General features: G+C 44.5%; 1 protein-coding gene across 3 annotated transcripts in view; it reads left to right on the top strand.

Moving 5' to 3' along the window:
• Positions 1 to 16,326, top strand: part of LOC111871939 (protein O-linked-mannose beta-1,2-N-acetylglucosaminyltransferase 1) — a 154,532-nt gene that overhangs the window by 127,252 nt on the left and 10,954 nt on the right. For all 3 annotated transcript variants that reach the window (XM_023865364.2, XM_023865366.2, XM_023865365.2), the window contains exon 3: positions 15,951 to 16,103. In XM_023865364.2, the coding sequence (XP_023721132.1) occupies positions 15,957 to 16,103 (147 nt within the window). In that variant the 5' untranslated portion in view covers positions 15,951 to 15,956. The remainder of the gene's footprint in view (positions 1 to 15,950; positions 16,104 to 16,326) is intronic.

Raw genomic sequence — 16,326 nt, 5'->3', positions numbered from 1 at the left:
TGCTGGATATGTGTCAGTCTAGCAACGTCTATCGCGTGAGCTGGTATTTACACTACACAGGTCTTGCCAAGCTCTCTTTCAGTACGTCGATACAAAAAAAAAATTGCGTTTTTATGAGATTACGTTTTATTAAGGTCGAATGACTTGTTTCTCGGAAAAATACAATTCTCGTTAACCCAGTAACTAACTAAATAACTAACTCTGTAGGAGGCGAGTATTTCATTAGAACCTAATATTTACTCAACTGGCCAAGGAATTCACAGCATTTTTTTTTTCGGCGTGAATTTTCATTGCTGTGTTCACAAAAACTCTTAACTGGTTCCTACTCTGAGGCAGATGAGTCCATTCCACGCGCCAGTTTTATTTATGTAAAGTCCAGTTCTGTCTACAACTTTGTCATAGAAGCTCTCGCTTTCATTCAGATTTCACCACTGAAGTTTTACACGCGTCTGTTTTCTGTCCCATATGCAGTGCATGCCATTACCTTAATTATGAAGTTCATCATTACGCAGTTTTCTTCAGTCTCCTATTATTTCATTCCTCATAGATCCAACTATCTCCTCATCACCCTCTTCGCAGATACGTTTAATAGGTCTGGACCACATAGAAAACACAGATCTTTCATTGTAGTAGTCCAACTGTTGCGTTGTTAAGAATCTGCTGCCTAGCAACAGGCGGGGACGTGTTTGCCGAGCCGCTGTCCAGAAACGACCTTTATACATCCGCCCATCTCGCGGCCGTTGGGCTGTACACTCTACAATATATTAAACCAAATATAAGGCCAGATTTTTTTTCAAATAATTGTGAAATATGAATCGCCTTATTTTCGGGTTCTTAAGAATAAAATGAAGATGATTTGAGGGAGTTAATTCTAATGATACATTTTTATACTTGTCAAAATATCCAGGATTATATTGAAGGTGATCAATTTTTTATTTATTTATTCTTAACAATATATTTTTTTCATTTATTTTTGCTCTCAAACACCATTTCTGAATGACATATTCAGTTTTGTCAGATGTACTAATTTTTTCCTGATTATCTCAATGGACAAATAGGGCGTTGCTTTATATTCGGACTTTTGGGGAAAGACAAAGCAACTGTCAGAGTTACTTATGCCTACTCGTACATAGTAGCCTCGGTAATCCGGACTGACCTACAGTACCAGGGAAAATATGAACACCGTCCAATAATTACAAATTCAAGCCAATTTTGTTACTTCCTTGCAGTAAAAACAAGTTCTCATGAAACACGTAATTATGTATTGAATAACCTCCCTCTCTGGGCGGTTAGAGATATAAACCGGTTACCGTTTGTCCTGAGCCCGGCGTGTAATCAGGCAAAAATCCGTGGTTTCCGGCCGTTTTTTTACGTAAAATATACCTGAAAATCTTTGAAATCTTTATTCCAAATCCACTGATCAGAACGTTTCCTTAGCTCGGAAACAAACAAATGTTTCAGTTCCTATTATCAGTTTCTCTCTACTGCGGACCGCCTCTGTGGTCTAGTGGTCAGAGCTCCTGGCTACAGATCCAGAGGTCCCGGGTTACATTCCCGGCGCTATCACATTTTTTCTGAGAAGTAGTGGGTCTGGAACGGCGTCCACTCAGCCTCGTGAGGATAATTGAGGAGCTATTTCAAGGAAATAGCGGCTACGGTCTAGAAAACCGAGCTTAACGTCCGTGGGTAACCGTTGCGCTGATGACGTGACACCCTCTATCCGCTAAAGTTTGCACTAACGTCGCCGACAAGCGTCGGTCGCTCGGTCGGTATAGTTCGCTTTCGGACTAAAACCGCGGAGTTCTAATAGCTTTATAGCACTTTGTTGGACCCTGGCCTCTTTTTTAGTTTCATAATCCTATACACAGTAGGATTCCTTGAACGGGGATCAGCCCGTCGCAAGGCCGATATGCACAGGAACAGTACAAACACACAGAAACATTCATGCTTCGAGTGGGATTCGAACCCACGATCCCAGTGTTCGAATGTGCAAAGACGGTTCATGCCTTACACCGCACGTCTACTGTGATCGGCGATTATAGGGTTTACACTAAGATTTGAAGCTTTCACGGATTGTTATGAAGTTTTCCCTGACTCTTTGGCGTAATGTTTGAGCTTCTCAGAAATCCTAGGAATTCTTCTTCTTGTACGCACAATCGAAACATTTCGTACTAAGTGGGGATGCAAATACGTATTTCATGAGGCACTTCTGAATAAACATTTCGCACGAAAATGACTACAACCAGTGACATTGACAAAGCCACCTACCACCGTAATGTGTAGGGTATGTCTCATGGGATGGGACGCCGTGTAGTCTCGCCCGGAAAAAAAAATTAAAATTTGTCGGCATATTTTATCTAAGCTCCCCGATACAAAATTTCATGAAAATGGATTCGATGGATTTCTATTATTTCATTAAGACGGACAGACGAGATATTCTAATACGTGCTCTGCATGGCTGCATGTGAACCTAAGAATTCTTTTAAGAATGAAGTTACAGGGGCATGTAATTCGAAGCATGTACACAAGTTTGTAAAGAAATTTTGGTACTTAACGTTCGCTCATATTAAACATAATCACTAGAAGCGGAAGTTTGCCACGTTCATGTATTTATCAGAGCGTCTATTTCACGACGACTGGCGTCTTAGCGCGTCGCTTAGGGAGCGAGTAAGGGGGGGGGGAGACAAATGACAGTCGTCAAGTAATCCTTTCTCGTTTCGTCGACGAGCCCAGCATAACAATATAACCTCTCTCTCTCTCAAGAAGAAATTACGAGAGAAAAATGCGAGAATTGTTAACCGGCCTCCAATCTTCACGCTTAGGCCCTGTTGGCTTACTGAAGAGAGGCTGAAAGCTATAAAATAGCAGAACACAAACTGCCTCTTTGATACTTTCCAAATCTTTTTGGCTTTTTTTTTTAATACCACGGCGTCCACGTACTGACAATCCAGTCGTAACTGACAAACTTCATGGAGCTGAGCCCTTCTTGAGAGGCCGCCAATTGTGCAGCTACTCAAGAACTTCCCAGTATTTTATGGATCCCCGAAGGCTCATTACCGTGTTCATAAGAGCCCTTCACTGGTCCGTCTCCTGAGCCAGATCAATCCACTCCGTATCACACCATCCATTTTAATATTGTGGCATATTTTTGCCACTAGCGATATCTTAGTATTATTTACGACATCCTATCACTGTACCCTCTTAACTGCTGATATGATTCTCTAACGTGTAAGAAAGACTGTACCTAATTCATGCTTCTCTTTACCATGACCACAGAAAAATGTTTATTCGGCTGCTGGTTAGGTGCCACCTCCGTCCCATCTGACCACCTGTACTCCCACTAAATCTAATCTTTATGTTGAGATTTCTTCCGCAACTGCCCTGAGAGAACCTGCCCTATACATACTTCTAACATTCCAAGTACCAAAACTCATCCATTTTCTTTAGCTTAGGTCGCTTATCCGAAGAATCTGTCCGAGGCTCCTGGTAACATTTCGTAAAAAGCTTATTTTTTTGCGGCGAGGAATTGTCAGCCCCAAGCTCAACCTCCCCAGCTGAAGGACCGCCCCTTGTCGGCCGTCCAAGACGGCTTATTCTATCTATTCGTAGCTACCTCCATACCTGGAGGGCGTCTCCTCGATCCGCAACTTGAGGACGCGCCACGCCGTGGTGAAAACGGACTCACCTCAAATTGAAAGCATACAAAGTAAAGATTTCCAAAAATTCTTTTTAAAGTAAAGTAAAGCTATCCCTGTAACAGATCGTGGAGCCCCGTACAATTGTGAGACGTTGAGCCTCCCACATTTTCTTGACAGTCGGCTCACGGATGGCAGTGAGGTTGTCAGCCTTACGCGGCGGCTGCCCTTTACCTGGTTCTCATTTCTGTTAGAGGCTGTGTCGACCCCAAGGCCATAGTGCGGCTGAAAGGATTCTGTCAATTGAAAAATCCAGTGACCTCATCGAGAATCGAAGCCGTGAATTTCCGGCTTGTAGCATAGTGCCACAACCAATACGCTACAGTGTGCCCCCTCCAAAAACTAGTTTACATAAATATTTTTCGTTAAAATAACAAAAGCTGACTACAAAGAGGCCATTGTTAGCAGTCCTATCTACCGGCAGAATTATTGGTATCAGCCCTCGGAGCGCTCTATCCGTGAGTTGTGGTACTAGAATCTCAAGGTTATTATTTCTTTTTGGCAAACAGAGGTGTCTGATTGTTGTACACTTATTTTATACAGTTTGTAGTGCCCATAATTTTATTCATTACTCTGTACTCGTATAAATTTATTCTCATGTACGAATTGTGATGACTTTTCGAATGCTGTTCAATTTGGTTGGTAATTTAATAAAGAAAAATTGACTATTGTGTTTGGAAATATTTTCAGTGGTTGGTGTTGGTGACAAGAGCGGATGCAAATGGGTCTGGGGTGATAGAAACAGCTTCCCGGATTAGTGAACTGAGTAAATAAATAAATTGCCATAAATCGATTATCTCCCGCGCCGACATTTCTCGTGTGTACATGCGCTCTGTTGATTTGTAAACAAACATCAATGCGATGGGAAGAAATGGGATGTGACGCCGTGTAATCTGGTATTGCCTCCATCTTCAGGGTAGAGAAATAAGTCAAGCAAGAAACAAGTATGCAAGCAGTGCATTGTTCCGATACACAGACTTCAACCAGACTACACGGCGTCACATCCCAGAAGACAACACAATTCCGAAACATCGGTATCCCTGCAACGGAACCCGAGTACTGTTGATGATCAGAAAGTATCAGTAAAAGGCCAGGCGCATGCGTAGACCCGATGTTAAGTGCGATCTCTGGATAACGCGACTTATACATTAACCGGACGGCAGAGATATCTGGGTTCGATTCCCGGCGGGTGCCAGAAACCTTTTTTCCCACCATGTCCAGAACAGACTTGGGGCCCACCTAGACAGGAAGAGCAGTCGGCCGCTTATCTCTATCGAATTCCGAGGTTGAGTATGACTGGAGCTGTACCTCCACTCACCCATACGTCTTTAGTGCAATGCCTTAATGAGCACACAGACAACTTACATTTACTTCACCTTAATTATAAAGTAGCTGGGATGGCTCAGTCTGTACAGCGAAGGGCTACAGGCTGGACGGCCGGAGTTTGATTCTTGAGGGGGCTTCAGATATTTTTCTCTACCCTCACAAATTTGAGACGGGATCTGGGGCTCACCTAGCCTCTTATCCAATGGCTACCCTGGGATATTTCCCCCAGGTTAAAGAGGCCGATGCGTGAAGCTGAGCACTCATCACCATCTATTGCCGAGGTCAAGAATGATGGAGCTATACCTCCATTCCCCCGTATGTCTTCATTGCCTGGTGTTTAATTAATTTTTCTCCCTCTCTTTATGGCTGTACAGCCCTTTGAAACTTTGCCTCTTTTTTCAGTTCTTAATCCTGTACACAGACGGTAGGACTCCTTGGACGGGGGATCAGCCCGTCACAATGCCGCTACCTACACGCAGGACAACACAAACACAGAATAAAGGCTCACGTAAATATTCATGCCTTGAGTGGGACTCGAACCCACGATCCCATTGTTCGAGCGGGCAAAGACGGTTCATACCTTAGACCAGGCTGCCACTGTGATCGGAATTTATTTTGTCTTTATTATAAGCTGGAGACAAAACGTATTATATGCAACTTAAATATACAAGATATGATTTTGGAGAAATGAGTTCTACCAGGATTTTCTTTTCAGCGGAGCGGGGGTGGGGGAGGCAGAAATTTTGCTCACAAACGTACCTTTAAATATTTTAAGAATATTTTTACGGACATTCCTATAGCTCTGAATCTCCATGTTGAAACATAGATGGCACCGTTTTTCACAGTTATTTTAATATTAGTTATATGCCCTTTTTTTCACTTTTGATTTTATATTTTTCAAAGAAAAAAAGAAACCTGCTCTTGGGCATATGCCTTTCTTCCCTCCCTCCTGGCGGCGCCGTTGACTACAGGCGTGGATCTGTGCTTCAACTTCGCGTTTCACATCCTGTAACTTAACGTGAAAAGCTAATTCACTTTGTATCACTGAGATTCCAATTAATTTCGATTCTAAACAAATCATTCGCTGACAAATGATTGATTCCACCTCGTATCCTGCAGTCCTGCTAATACCCTGTTACTTCTGTCTCTCTCTCTCTCTCTCCCTTGCTCTCCCTCGCTCTCCTAATTGAAGAGGAATCACTTCGTTACATGTCAGTTGTGCCGAAGTCTCCTTTTTGTGAGGTCGTTCATTAGAAGCCATTCATTCCTTTATTTGCTGCAGTAACTGCACAGTAAGCTGATGCTTCAGGAGACACGGTACTCCTACAGATTTCTGTAAATGAAAGTGCCATTAACATGACCCTCGAAGACAATTCAACGCCTAAATATTGCAGCTTTATTATCTCTGCTTTTGAGCAATTATGAGATGATACACTTATCTTAATCTGCGCACTATGTTACACGCATACTTAGAAACTCCGTGGCCTTTAGTCCGCAAGCGAACTATACCGACTGAGCAACCGCCGCTTGTTGGCGAAGTTAGTGCCAACTTTTGCGGGTAGAGGGTGTCGCGTGGTCAGAGCAACGGATCCCCACGTCCGTTAATCTCGGTTTTCTAGACCGGAGCCGCTATTTCCTTGAAATAGCTCCTCAGTTATCCTCATGAGGCTGAGTGGACCCCGTTCCAGACCCACTACTTCTCGGAAAATCTGGTAGGGTCGAGAATCTAACCCGGGACCTCTGGATCTGTCGCCAGGAACCTTGACCACTAGACCACAGAGGAAGTTGTGCCTGTGAATATATAATTAAACATTATGCCATGAAGAGGTATCGTGGAGTGGAGGTATAGGTCCATCATTCTTGATCTTGACACTAGGCGGATGTCCACGCCCCGGCCGCTTTATCTCCAGGAATGAGCCCCCGGTACTCATTTGATAGGAGATTGGGTGGGCCCCCGAGGCGGTTTAGACGCTGAGGAGAAGAAGAATATTTTGCCCCTGCCAGTGATCGAACCCCGGCCGTCTAGCCCATAGCCCGTCGCTGTACTGACTGAGCTATCCCGGCTCCTAACCTGTTCTGTATGATTTTTAAAAGAGAAAATCAATGCACACGATTTAGGTAGTTGGTTGAGGGGCTGTGTTACAAGCCGGAAGGTCGCTGGTCAAGTCCCGATGAGGTCATTGGATTCTTTTTCAATTGACCTAATCCATCCAGCCGAACTATGGCCCTGGGGTCGACTCAGGCTCTAACAGAAATGAGTACCAGGAGTATTCTTGGTGGCAAAGCGCGGCCGGCGCGTAAGGCTAACAACCTCACCGCCATCTGTGAGCCGATTGTCTAGATATTGTGGGAGCCTCAACGTCTCACAACTCTATGGGCCTTCACGGCCTGTTACAGGGATAGCTTTACTTTTTAGTTTACTAGTCGTGTACAGTATAACAAAATGTGCACCCAACCACACTTTTTTTAACAAACTGCAGAATTGTACAGGATATGACCCTGGATTGAGAGTTTCGGTTTTGTAAACATAGTTCCAGTTACAGCAGAGGTCGGCTTGGTTGAATTTTAAGCGGGTTGGCGCATCAGCCAATTGACTCCACGCACCGACAGCTAAACACTCATTTAAATTTGTAATCAACTTGATTTTTACATGAGAGGCTCAACTCGTCCAACCTACTGTGAACATTTTATTGGCAGCCCACACGTTGCGTCCCATCTGAATACCAGTGCACAGATCGTGTTTTGAGGCCTGGCCGCTGGATTGCGCGTATGATAAGTATAGAAACAAGTAGCGGGACAGTGGTTGTTGCTGTGTTATAGATAGGTGAGAGGGCAACGGATTGTAAGTAAGTAAAGCTATCCCTGTAACAGGCCGTGGAGGCCCATAAGGTTGTGAGACGTCGAGGCTTCCACATTTTGTAGTCAATCGGCTCACAGACGGCGGTGAGGTCAGCCTTACACGCCAAGCTATCCCTGTAGCAGGCCGTGGAGGCCCATAAGGTTGTGAGACGTCGAGGCTTCCACATTTTCTAGACAATCGGCTCACAGACGGCGGTGAGGTCAACCTTACGCCCCAAGCTATCCCTGTAACAGGCCGTGGAAGCCCATAAGGTTGCGAGACGTCGAGGCTTCCACATTTTCTAGGCAGTCGTTTCACAGATGGCAGTGAGATTGTCAACCTTAAGCACCAAGCTATCCCTGTAACAGGCCGTGGAGGCCCATAAGGTTGTGAGACGTCGAGGCTTCCACATTTTCTAGGCAGTCGTTTCACAGATGGCAGTGAGATTGTCAACCTTAAGCACCAAGCTATCCCTGTAACAGGCCGTGGAGGCCCATATGGTTGTGAGACGTCGAGGCTCCCACATTTTCAGACAATCGGCTCACACTTTGTGTGGCCCCTTTTATCTGACATAGGTGGCCATACCAGGAGCTTACTCTCCCGCCAGCATAGTCGTAATAAGCACGTGATTTCATTACAGTGAGGAAATGTTAGTCCCATGCCCAATCCCATTGTTGAAGGACCACCCCTTGTCGGTTTCCTGTTATTATTTATTCAGTATTTTCGCATGTACGCTTCATATGTGGGCGTTATTTACCCTGACGCTCCAAGGCGCGGTTACAAACGAATGGAATTCAAAGCGCAAGGACACTCATTTAAATTAAACGTTGCCAAATCGCTTAAAATCAGCCTTTAAAGGTTTCATAATCATATCGATATTATGTGCGAACATAACAGACTTAATAATTGCATACATTCTTGAGTAATTTATTAGAAGGAGCGCGAAATTATTTGATAGTTACATGAAATATTTAGTCATCGAAACAAAAGACAAACTCCGTGGTCAGTAGTCCGCAAGCGAACTATACCGACCGAGCGACCGCCGCTTGTCGGCGAAATTAGTGCCAACTTTAGTGGATAGAGGATGTCACGTGGTCAGCGCAACGGATCCCCACGCCCGTTAATTTCGGTTTTCTAGACCGGAGCCGTTATTTCCTTGAAACAGCTCCTCAGTTATCCTCACAAGGCTGAGTGGACCCCGTTCCAGACCCACTACTTAGAAAATCTGGTAACGGGACCTCTGGATCTGTAGCCAGGAACTCTGACCACTAGACCACAGAGGCGGCCATATGAAGTTATCACTTTTCATAAATGTTTTTGCGCAGCATTCTTCGGTTTTTAAGAGGTGGGAAGCGTTAGCACGTATTTTGTTGGGGAGGGGGACAGAAGAATTCCCTCGCGGTTCGCACAGAAGTAACTGTTATCTCACACACCTCTGACTTCAAAGGATACAGAATATGCATAACTGAGAAATGTAGTAAGTTCCCTTGTGTACAGAGGGCAGCACCTGTTCACGTGTTTTGTATAATTTGTTTGTACGACCCACAGAGCTACACCACCTCGAGCAAAAGAGAGTCGGAATGCAAAATGATGAGATGTTTTCTGCAGACAAAATGTTAATGCGATGAAATATGTGAGGCGGAAAACAATGAGAAAATGGAAACATTTTGTATTTTCTTTTGTTGGAAGAGAGAAAGGAGGGGATGGGTTTAAAATAAAACATGATTCTGCATATTCAGTTTAAAAAGCGTCCGACCTACACAAGTTAATTTTGTGTACTGCGAAAACGTGCAGTGCTCTGTGTTACTCCCTTGGTAAGGTAAGGTAAAGTTGTCCCTGTGCTCAACGAATTAAACACTACGCCATGAAGGCGTATGTGGAAGAGGATGTATAGATCCACATTTTCTTGACCTCGGCATTAGATGGAGGTGAGTGGTCAGCATCACGCCCCTGCCGCTTTAACCCCGGGAAAGAGCCCCCAATACCCTTTGTGTAGGAGTCTGGTTGGGCCCCAGAGCCGGTCTGGACGATGTGGTGAAANGCATTAGATGGAGGTGAGTGGTCAGCATCACGCCCCTGCCGCTTTACGCCCCGGGAAAGAGCCCCCAATACCCTTTGTGTAGGAGTCTGGGTGGGCCCCAGAGCCGGTCTGGACGATGTGGTGAAGAGAAAATTCTTAACCCCACCGGGACTCGAACTCCGACACATCAGTCGTCCAACCCGGTGCCAGTAGCTATACCGACTGATCTACCCCGGTTCGAAATATTTGCACGCGGGAACTGAGAACAGATCCTTTTCTGCTTTACCTGTCTTCTTAGCTCGAAAGTAAGGCGCTTACGTACATAGCTATACCTTTCATTTTACTTCTGGTGCGCAGTAAAAGTAAAAATTGTCCCTGTGCATTATTAATTAATTAATTAAGCAATACGCCATGAAGACATGGGAGAATGGAGTATAGCTCCAACGTTCTTGGTGCTGAGTGGCCAGATTCAAGCTCCAACCGCTTTACCCCCGGTACTCATTGGATATGAGGCTGCGTGGACCTCAGAGCCGAAGTCTGGACGCTATGGAGAAAGAAAAATCTTGCATCTCTCGGGAATCGAACCACGATTAAGCTATCGCGACTCGCGACACAATATTTGCTTGAAGTGTGAATTTACATGATAGTGTTTATAATTAAAGGTCTGGCTGTAGCAGCAGCATCAGTGTTAGCAGTAGTGTTTGTTTTACGACGCTCTTTATAGCTGGGTCGAACCGTGAATAACTAATTGGAATGAATGCTGAAGGAGGGACATTATCCCAACTCGTGGCTAAGGGAACCGAAGTAAACTGTCGGAATCTCAGGATATTGTGCGTCCATGTCGAGATTCGAACCGGATATCTTCAAGATAGAAGGTCGAAACTTTACCGCTGAAGCACCATCGACTCTGATTATTGTATATGTGTATCCCTCTTATCGTTGCTAGTCAACGGCTGTGTTACGTGCATCCCTCTTTTCATTACTTACTTACTCATTCACAGAGCTGAGCCCTTCTTGAGGAACCGCCAATTCTGCAGCTACTCCAGAATTTTCCAGCATTTTATGGAATCCTAAGGTTCATTACCGTATTCACAAGAGCCCTCCACTGGTCCATATCCTGAGCCAGATCAACCGAATCCATCCCATTCCATCTCTAAGTAAAAAAGTAAAGTGAAGGTATCTCTGTAACAGGCCGTTGAGGCCCATAAGGTTGTGAGACGTCGAGGCTCCCACATTATCTAGACAATCGGCTCACAGATGGAGGTGAGGTTGTCAGCCTTACGCGCTGGGCGCGCTTTACTCCCCAGGAGAATTATTTAATGAATTCCTGGTACTCATTTCTGTTAGAGGCTGAGTCGACCCCAGGGCCATAGTGCGGCTGGAAAGATTAGGTCAACTGAAAAACCCCAAAGACCTCATCGGGATTAGAACCCGCGACCTTCCAGCTTGTAGCATAGCACCTCAACCAACTACGCTACCGCGTGCCCCCCATCTCTCTAAGATCCATTTTAATATTGTCCACCCACCTACGGCTTGGTCTTCCCAGTGGTCTGTTTCCATCTGGCTTTCTGACCGAATCCCCTCTTTTCTTTGCTAGTTTAAATATTATTCTAATGAGCTTGAAGGCCCAAGGAAGTAAAGTACAGCTTGATATTAAAAATGATATTACCTCTTGAATGATGCACAGTTCAAACCTTGCAGTTGTGGGTGTAATTGAGCCTCTTCTGGTCATTTCAAGTCCTTTATAGCAGTTTGAGGGATATTTGTGCCGGGGATGTTTAACAGTTGCCTTTTGGCGGTTTATTCACACTAGAGAACAAGTGGCAATCGAAAGCAGGCTTTCGGAGCATCTGTGCGTCTGAGAAAGCGTAGAGGCTCCACTGGTCCCAGGCCACAATAACTGGCGTTCTAGTTTCGAAACATCTGTTCAACGTAACGAATCGCGAAAACTACCCCCACAGCAACTGCGGAAGTAATGCAACAAATTGTTACATTTTCTTCCACTTACCCTTTTAACACAACATGTTTCGGCCCTAGTTGGCCATCTGCAGATGTATTAATATATTAAAACTGCTATACTGCATTAATATGCGCTAAATCATACGCTGTAGTCCACTTAATTTAATAAAATAAAAATAAAATCCATTAAAATTTTCTATTAAAATTTTCATTACTTTTGTGAAATCCTGTTCCACCTCACAAGGGGTGTCGTCCACTTTTATGAAATTAAGTGGGCCACAGAGTGTGATTTAGCGCATATTAATGCAGTGTAGAAGTTTTAATATATGAATACATCTGCAGCTGGCCAACTAGGGCCGAAACATGTTGTGTTAAAAGTGTAAGTGGAAGAAAAAGTAACAATTTGTTGCATTATTGACGGACTGTGTTATACATGGACGTTTTAATATGGCTTGCAAAAGGATGCTTAAATACAGAATTACGGAAGTAATCTCTGACTTACATAGCTACGTTTTACTGCTACACACAAGTTCACGTTCTTTGAATTCTTCGCATTTTCGCAACAAAATCTGGCAATATTTTAGGTTAGGTTGTGATGTTCTGGGTTGTTTGTGGGCTTTACTGACTGTAATCCTTGGAATGAGCGTGTACAGCTGAGCAAGTTCCTAAACCCTGAAGACAGTTGCAGCATTCTCCTCCGAAAGGACAGTAGTCGCCTTTAAGGTTACAGTTAATATGGCGCACAGGTTGGGTGCAGCTGTAATGCTCCTGATTTACATTCGAAATATTTTTAGTTCGAATCTCGCACGGGGCAACAGATATCCTGATTAAGATTTGTCGTGTTTTTCCTCAGTCCCTCGAGGTAAATTCCGGGATAGTATCTCTCTCATTAGGCCACGACAACTTGCTTCCAAACACTTTCCAATTCATTATTCGGTTATCACTCTAATATTGGTATCTGATCAGAGATAATGCAGTTGTGTTTACAGACGTCACAACACACAAGACCCCAACCTGAATAATCGCTCCCACGTGGTGACTTTGAAACTTACGTACTTCAATTCAGTTACATCGATTAAGTTGTTGGATTGAACCGAACTGAATTCACGTTGAATTAGATGTTACTTGACGACAGCCAGGCTGAGTGCGCAAACTTTGCACTTCAGTTCCCGTTGTATTGTCAAAGTTGGCAGTACTGCGAACTTTCATATCAACTATTGAATTTAGACTGTCACTTGTCTTATCTCTCCTACTTCACCGCCTCCTGGTGGCATTTCCTGCAGGTGTAACGTAGTGTGTGCCTTAGGTTCATGTCCTGGAGGCTAAGGAAAAGTGGCTGGCTTTTGTGAACACAGAGATGAACTATCAGGTTACAGTGTAGTTCACACCACTACAGAAATAAGAAATAATATTGAGGAACTTGATACGCAACAGAGGAAAATGTAATATTTACAGGAAGACCAAGAGCAGTATCCTAGGAATATTGAATGACGGGGAACCAAAGATAATCTTCAGACCATACGTAATATATATGTCGAAGAGTGCGGATTTCTGGGTTATAATAAGGGTAATCGGGAGGGAGGCTGATGTTTCGGAGGAACATATTACCTCAGTCTTCAAGGCGGAACACTAAGCCGAGTAAAAAGCAAGCAGAAACGCCTGGCAAGGTTTCCATTATGATCTTGTGAACGGTATACAGGAAACACGGAGGAAAGCAATCCATGAACACGAATAAAGCAATTTCAGTTACAAATGTATGTGTATGAATTCTTGTGTGAGCACGTAACTCTTAAGGAACGTTTCGATTTCAAGTTTTGATCAGATGTCTGGAGAACAGTATGCAGAAACACGAGAAGGTCTTTCATTGACATTATTTTCTTCTGTGTATTAAGGATGTTTTCGAGCTGGGATAGCTAAGACGATATAGCGACTGACTATAGGCTGGACGACCGAGGGATCGGACTTCGATTCGGAGTTTTCTCTACAACGTCCAGATCGGCTCTGGGGCCCACCCAACCTCCTATCCAATTGGTACCGGGAACTCTTTCGCCGGGGGGTAAAGCGGCCGGGTCGTGAAGCTGACCACTCACCTCTAACTAGTGTCGAGTTCAAGAAAAATGTGGATCTATACATCCATTCCTCCATATTCCTTCATGGCGTAGTGCTTAATTAGCTAAGTACAGGTTTTCCGTGGGTACTGCCTTGGTACCTTGAAGGAGCTCTTCTCCGAACCGTCCATAAGATCGCTTAAGGCACTGCAACTCTTAGTGCATCCCGCCCAGTCTCTGTTCTCTCTGGCTGCAAAAGGTTAACTTGTTGCAATAGAGTTCGTTTAAGGGTGGAAGTATCTACCGTCAAAATTCAGTGGTCTGCTTAATATAGTAGAACAATAGCTACTTGTTACTTCTTCACTCAGACGTTTTGCAGTTTCAGCCTAAATAAACTTTAGACTTAAGTCCTCTAAGTGTTAATGTACGTCATACTTTGTGTAGGCAAACTTGCGGAAGCCAAGTCATGTGAAAGTTTTGTATAAATTTCCCACCTTCGTATGAATACCGGAAGTATGTTACTTCGCAATTACGTGGCAACGTTGAGTTTAACTTACTGACAATAACCGGAAGTAGCGTACTTGGGTGAGGCACTATGCTACACCCCGGAAGGTCGCTGGTTCGATTCCCGATGAGTTCATTGGATTTTTCAATTGACCTACTCCTTCCAGCCGCACTATGGCTTGGGGTCGACTCAGCCTCTAACAGAAATGAGTACCAGGAATCTTCCTGGGGGTATAGTGCGGCCAGCGCGTAAGGCTGAATCCTCACCGTCATCTGTGAGTCGGTTGTCTATAAAATATGGGAGCCTCGACATCTCACAACCCTCTGGGCCTTCACGGCCTCTTACAGGGATAGCTTGGGGCGTAAGGCTGACAACCTCACCGCCATCTGTGAGCCGATTGTCTAGAAAATGTGGGAGCCTTGACGTCTCACAACCCGATTGGCCCCCATGGCCCATAGCACCTCCTATAGCAGATGGCATATACCACGATGATATGCAATTTTGATCAACGCACCTTTGCTGTGATTGGCTAGATATATGTTAAGTGAATCTAATTAAAAGGACGTAAAATTATCCCTGTGCTCAGTTAATCATCACACCAAGAAGACGCATGGTGACGCGGAGGTGCAGCGCCATACATTCCTAACCTAAGCACTAGAGAAGGGATGAGTGATCAATTTCACTCCCCGGCTGCTGTATCACCAACGCCCATTGGTTAGGGGGCTCCGCGGACCCCAGAAGCGGTCTGATCACTGTGGACAAGAAAAATCTGTTGCCTCAGTTGGGAATCGAACCCCTATTCTTGGGTCCACCAGCCCTTGAGGTAGACTAGCGCCTTCAAGATCCAAATTAACTCATGTACTTGAATGCGAAACGAAGTTCCACCAAGGATTATTGTGGTGTGGCTGAGATGACCTCTCGCATCAGCGCCCAGGCTCGAGACAGCATTGGCAGTCACGTGTTGCCAGGGCACGTTGCCGGTAGCATATTTTGTGATTACCTACTTACCTACCACTCGGCGCTACAGCCCTGGGTGAGCCTTGGCCTCCTCTACAACCAGTCTCCACAACCAGTGCGTGCTGGCATAGGAAGGGACCCACGGATGATGACCCGTGGCTGGTTGTTAGGTTTCTGAACAAAATTCTGTTTACAGGATGAGGTTGTTAGCCTCATGCGCAGCCCGCAACCAGGGTATCTCCCTTAGTCTGAACTCTAACCTTTGACTTTTCCGGCATGGGTGACTCTACCGGTAGTTAAACTACCGCTGGCATAGCTCTCCAGGTCACAGAGTCACGCAAGCCCCACCACCACGACAAGATGGAGACACATTTGGGGGGTTATTTTGCGGTTATTATGCCTCAAAACATGCCGGTATATACTCTGAAATCTGTAAGCCTGTGATTTGCGCTTTTTGACGTTTGGGGTAGGAATAAATATAGGACTACACTGCTACATTCTTCTGCTACGATTGGGACATATCACATCACATGCAGGCGGTTGCATTATACATGTTCGTGTTTTATTTGGGACTGTACACCATATTTGCTTATGCCTGCAGGTGTAAATGAAGACGAACGGTCGCCCAATGGAGACGTGGCAACAGCATACACAAAATCAACAATTCATCCCCAGGCGCGGGTTATATAGCTCACAGGCGCCCACAGGACGTCCTTTGGGTAGAAGAAAGGTTCTTCTCACAAAGATATTTCAGGTACAGTCATGCTTCGGGCTTATGACTTCATGCGGAAGCGAAAATTGGTCTTAAGTCGAGTTCATTAAACATTCATTCTCATTCCTGCAGCTCAAAGCTCAGATATATTTTTAATTTTTTTAAATTCTCTTATGCCATAATAATATTATTTATATTATAAAATTAATAAAAGGACTTAAAATAAGATAGTAATAAATGTTTAAAATATTAAAAATCTAAACAA

The sequence above is a fragment of the Cryptotermes secundus genome, unplaced genomic scaffold (genome assembly GCF_002891405.2).
Source record: "Cryptotermes secundus unplaced genomic scaffold, Csec_1.0 scaffold2225, whole genome shotgun sequence".
Taxonomy (NCBI): Eukaryota; Metazoa; Arthropoda; class Insecta; order Blattodea; family Kalotermitidae; genus Cryptotermes; species Cryptotermes secundus.
The sequence above is the reverse complement of the archived record's forward strand: the minus strand, read 5'-3'. Positions and strand labels throughout refer to the sequence as shown.